This window comes from Hemisphaericaspora subhashii, assembly GCF_019202705.1.
Source record: "Hemisphaericaspora subhashii strain CBS 10753 chromosome Unknown scaffold250, whole genome shotgun sequence".
NCBI classification, from domain to species: domain Eukaryota; kingdom Fungi; phylum Ascomycota; class Pichiomycetes; order Serinales; family Debaryomycetaceae; genus Hemisphaericaspora; species Hemisphaericaspora subhashii.
Genome location: NW_026057394.1, coordinates 1 through 5,229, shown reverse-complemented (window position 1 = coordinate 5,229; position 5,229 = coordinate 1). Strand labels below are relative to the sequence as shown.

Sequence of the window (5,229 nt, the reverse complement as noted above, 5' to 3'; positions counted from 1 at the left end):
TTTTTTCATGGTACAGTATTCAATTCTCTTTACATGCCACCACTCATACTTCTTATGAACCCTGGGATCGAACGACAAATAAGTTATTGGGTGACGAAGGATGTACTCAAAGTCTCCCTCCGGTATATCAAAACGGTAGTGAAGTTCTTGGAGTGAATAATCGGGTAAATAACGTATTGTCTCATCAACTCTTAAAGACATGACCAATAAAAGTCTCTGACTTGCTTCTTGCCAGCTCAGAGGGAAGTTTCGAAGCTGTAAAGATTTCAATTTCATAAAGTCAAAAATCACCGTGCAATCACAATCATCGTCCATATAACCAATATCTAGATTTTTTATGGTAATTTTTCTGTCAACATTGACGTTCTTTAGAAGTCTAATGAAAAGGGATTCTAACAGTGTCATTCTAGGAAGCCAATTGTCAAAAAAATCCTGGTCAGCTGAGTATATTCTGAGACTTTTGATTATATTGGGTTCAGGGAAACCATCGATTATGTGATCTCTAAATGATATGTCAAGGTGCCCGAGTTGTTTCCACCAATATCCTCTCTTAGTTGCGTTGAAATTATCCAATTTCTGCCCAAGGATATAATCGACCGAGTTGATAGCTATAGAACACCCAGGAAGTTTTGTCACCAAATCTTGGAACCAATCGAAGGAAAAAGACCAACTGAATGCGAATACTAATCGTTTCAATAAATTAGTCTTAAGTTTCCCACTCCTTAACATTTCCATAAATATAAGCTCGGGTACCCGCCTATAATACACCCAGGGTCCTCCTACCGTCAAGTAATTAACAAGAGGAGAGGAAACAAAAATGGAATGCCATAAAGCATTATCTGCAACGCTATTTAATCTTTTACAAACCATATTGATTTGTATTACTTCATCTGTCTCTAAATACTTGAATATTTCTTCAAGTATGTCATCAGGAAATTCGACAATAGGTAGATGTTTCTTTGTCTGGGCAAGACGTGAAGTATATTTCAATTTTCTGAAACACCAAAGAATAGCTGTACAAACCATTACCGTCAGTATCCCAATTAATAATATCATATTGTTGGTAATTTAATTAGTATATATGATACACAAACTAGAGAAAAACTCTTCAATTGTTTGCAAATCTACTTTTACAAATAATATTTGCAAGAAATTTTGATATGCTTTTAAAAGTTCCCGTAAGGACAACTATACTAGCTCTCAGTTAAGCTTGTTTTTCTAGAAGGAGAGGATTGACGGCACAGCCGAGAATCGAGTCTTCTTTCTAAGTCAAGAGACCAGTGATAATCGTCTCACAACTTGGTTATTAATTTTTCATGAGATTACCTACTTTTTTGAAAAGTCACCTCTATGTAGAACCACCCGATACTTTCAAACATCTTTAATACAATCAGGAATTCTAGTGTATTTGTTACCATTTCTACATTGAACTACTCGATATTTTGTTCGTTGTATAGTCAAGGTCCGCAATGAAGTCATTCCTTTCAATTTTTTCATGGTACAGTATTCAATTCTCTTTATATGCCACCACTCATACTTCTCAGGAACCGTGGGGTCGAACGACAAATAAGCTATTGGGTGACGCAATATGTACTTAAAGTCCCCCTCCGGTATATCATAACGGTAGTGAAGTTCTTGGAGAGAATAATCGGGTAAATAACGTATTGTCTCATCAATTCTTAAAGACACGACCGATAAAAGTGCCTGACTTGCTTCCTGCCAGCTCAGCCGGAAGTTGCAAAGCTGTACAGATTTCAATTTCAGAAAGTCGAAAATCTTCGTGCAATCACAATCGTCGTCCATATAAATAATATCTAGATTTTTTAATATAATTTTTTTCTCGACATTGACGTTCTTTAGAAGTTTAATGAAAAGGGATTTTAACAGTGTCATTCTAGGAAGCCAAATGTCAAAAAAAACCTGGTCAGCTGAGTATATTCTGAGACTTTTGATTAGATTGGGTTCAGGGAAACCATCGATTGTGTGATCGTTAGAAGATATGTCAAGGTGCCCTAGCTGTCTCCACCAATATCCTGTCTTAGTTGTGTTGAAATTTTTCAATTTCTGCGCAAGGAAGTAGTGTACGGCGTTGATAGCTATACAACACCCAGGAAGTTTTGTCACCAACTCTTGGAACAAATCGAACGAAAAAGACAAACTGAATGCCAATACTAATCGTTTCAATGAATTAGTCTTAAGTTTTCCACTCCTGAACATTTCCATAAATATAAGATTGGGTACCCGCCTATAATACATCCAGGGTCCTCCTACCGTCAAGTCCGTAACAAAGGGAGAGCAAACAAAAATGGAATGCCATAGAACCTTATCTGCAACTCGATTCAATCGTTTACAAACCTTATTGATTTGAATTACTTCATCTGTTTCTAAGTACTTAAATATTTCTTCAAGTATTTCATCAGGAAATTCGACAATAGGTAGATGTTTCTTTGTCTGTATAAGGCTTGATGTATCATTCTTTGATTTTCCGAAATACCAAACAGCCCACGAATGCATTAGCATGGCCAATGTCGCGATGATTAATAGACTATCATCATTCATAATTCTATATAATGAAATCACCGGAGAAACTCGACAAATTTTTGTAAATTTTGAACGAAATTTTTGATATGCGGTTTCAACGGGCAGCAAAATAGCAACTATAGTAAAATTCCATTTTTTACATATTTGTTGAGAAGGGTCTATACCGGAACGCGGAAGTCAAGCTAAGTCACCAACCGAGATTATTATACATTGCGAATTTTATACTTGAGATTACTATGATGTCTTCCACTTAAAAATAATCGTAAGTGTTTGGGACTATACAAACCGAGTTACCTATTCCAGACTTACATTTGAAACAGTCATCTCTTGCAAGAGTGATCATGGTAAGTATTTTTGCTACTCGCCCATGTTAGTCATAAAAAAGGGAGTATAAGAATAATCAGACTAAAGATAATCTATTTTCTTTTCTTGTACTTAAGAACTTTCACGTCGCCCGCATGAAGAGCCTTATTATTCTTTTAGACTTCTTGAGTAGACTAACTTGGAATTTAATACGGAACACTTATCAATATTTATACCCTGTAGTTCAGGAGGAAGATAACCTCCGAGAGAATCTGAATATATGGAAGATTTGGAATAGTGATTTACACTATATAAAACGTCTAAATCCTATAAATTGAAAGCTATACTATTAAAGCTAGCTTTAACTAAACTAGCAAATTTATTGAAGACGTTTTAAAAGATTTTACTGATCGAAACGATTGATAATGATTACCCCAAATCCCGGTAAAAGAGAAATGAATGTATGATTTTGCATTTCGTCTTTCTACATTCGATACTACGAGATTCGCCACCTTTGTGAATTCTTCAGGTGTGCGCAATAATTTCTCTCATGTGTCTGTCTAGCTGGACAAAATCTCAACATGGAATATTAGAAAAATGTGCTATAATAGAGATATGCGGCTTTCCGTTTTTTCTATGTGGTTGCATACTAGAAACTATAATATTTTTTTTGCAGCATTTAATTGTCACTTTTTAAAAGTATTTGTGGCTGCAAAAAAATTACATTTTTAAAGTTCTTAAAGCTTTTTGTACTTTATCAATTTACTTGAAAGTTTGTCTGAAACATAAGTTACCAACTATGATTTCACAGGAATACTACAATAAAATGCAATTTCCAAGTTTCGAGCATATTATCCTATTGGCCGCTTCCATATTCCCAGAATATTCAATAATATTATTACCAGTCTTGTTTTTTTCTTTATCATGGCAATACTTTATATTTTGGGTGATTCTATTTTTAATTAGGAAATTAGTTGAAACATACTTTACGGCATGGAAGAAAGCATCATCATGGGAGTTCAAAATAAGGTGGTTTCCACAGTATAGTCCTAATATAATCCAGAAAATTCAAAGATTGGTAGCAGATTTATGGCGTTATTCTTATTTCTTATTTGTCACTTTAATAGCTGGATCATTAACCGGTTATCTGGTTCCTACAAAGATTTTCGTTTATTTCACAGACGTACCTCGCCCTGGAAGAAATTGGTCAGATCATGTTAGAATCAAATCATCAGAGTTCTTTCAAATACTACAAACTAGCTACTTCATACGCAGGACCATCACTGATGTTGTTTTCGAAAATGATGTGGATATCGAATTATGGATCTTAGATGTACTTCGTCGGGACCTACCTAACTGCCTAATAAAATTTGACACAATCGCTTTGGACTTTGTCCTCGGGTGGCTAGGAAATGAGAAGTTAATTGCAAGCAGACATTTCTATTCTCCTGGGATGATAGGTATTGGCTTTCCTTTGGCCAAAGTTGAAAGTTTGAGAATCGATGAAGCAGACGATGCCATCTTACAAGATATCGAGAACATGACAGGTTTAAAATCTTTACACATGAGGTTGCCCACCGGGTTTCGGGTTGCAAAGAAGTTGGAGCTTTCAAACCTCAAGTTGGGGACAGCCACAGAAGAAGTAATTTCAGGAATATTTGAAAATATAGAAGTATCCAAATTAGAGTCATTGCTGCTCGAACGGATGCCAAACAATTGGTTGGCGATCAGCACCGGTTTAAGGCGAATCAAAGAATTAGAAATAAATGGATCCATTAGATTCATTCCCTCGAAAAAAATAAAGGAACTCCACTATGCTGGGGACGTTCCCCTTGCTGATTGGGAATTCATAGTGAGACATCCTGTCAGGACACTCGGTTGTAACCCGACAGACGGAAGACAACACGAAATATTGGAAAATATACATTGGATTGGGAAAATGTGGAATCTAAAAACTCTACATATAGGGGAACATACACTTTCCCTTGAAAATGATGAATGGGTGCCACAAGTGGTTGTTAATCCCACTCAAGAGTAGGTTTTCTAATTAGATAAATAGCTTAGTATAATTTGTTCGTATATAAATGTAAAAAATGACATCAGAATCTTCCACGTCTTTCACAATTTCCATTCCAATTAGTGTTTTGACTACAAGATAGATGAACAAGAGTTTAGATACAACGTTTCATACTATATTGCTTGATCAAAAGCAGAAACGTGCTGAAATAGTTTTTTTTTCTTTAAACGGTATCGATTAAATTATACACTAAAATTATAAACTGAAATATATAAACTGATACTGACCCTCTGATACATATAGGGCATAACGTTCTGTAGAAATGGTAAAAACCTTTTATAGGCACTTAGGTGTATGATAAAAGCAAC

The 5,229-nt window shown here is 35.3% G+C and overlaps 2 protein-coding genes across 2 annotated transcripts; one reads left to right on the top strand and one right to left on the bottom strand. All coding sequences in view use genetic code 12, as the record gives it.

Annotated features, from left to right (window-relative positions):
• Positions 1–291: 291 nt before the first annotated feature.
• On the bottom strand, positions 292–1,056 carry J8A68_005271 (uncharacterized protein; the record flags this gene model as incomplete). The annotated part of the gene is made up of 1 exon (XM_049409319.1): positions 292–1,056. A coding segment is annotated over one exon (765 nt), but the record flags the coding sequence as incomplete, so codon positions are not given.
• A 2,587-nt stretch (positions 1,057–3,643) lies between these two features.
• J8A68_005270 (uncharacterized protein) lies at positions 3,644–4,882 on the top strand (the record flags this gene model as incomplete). The annotated part of the gene is made up of 1 exon (XM_049409317.1): positions 3,644–4,882. One exon carries the CDS (start codon positions 3,644–3,646, stop codon positions 4,880–4,882), a length of 1,239 nt encoding a protein of 412 aa, XP_049261449.1.
• Positions 4,883–5,229: the final 347 nt, after the last annotated feature.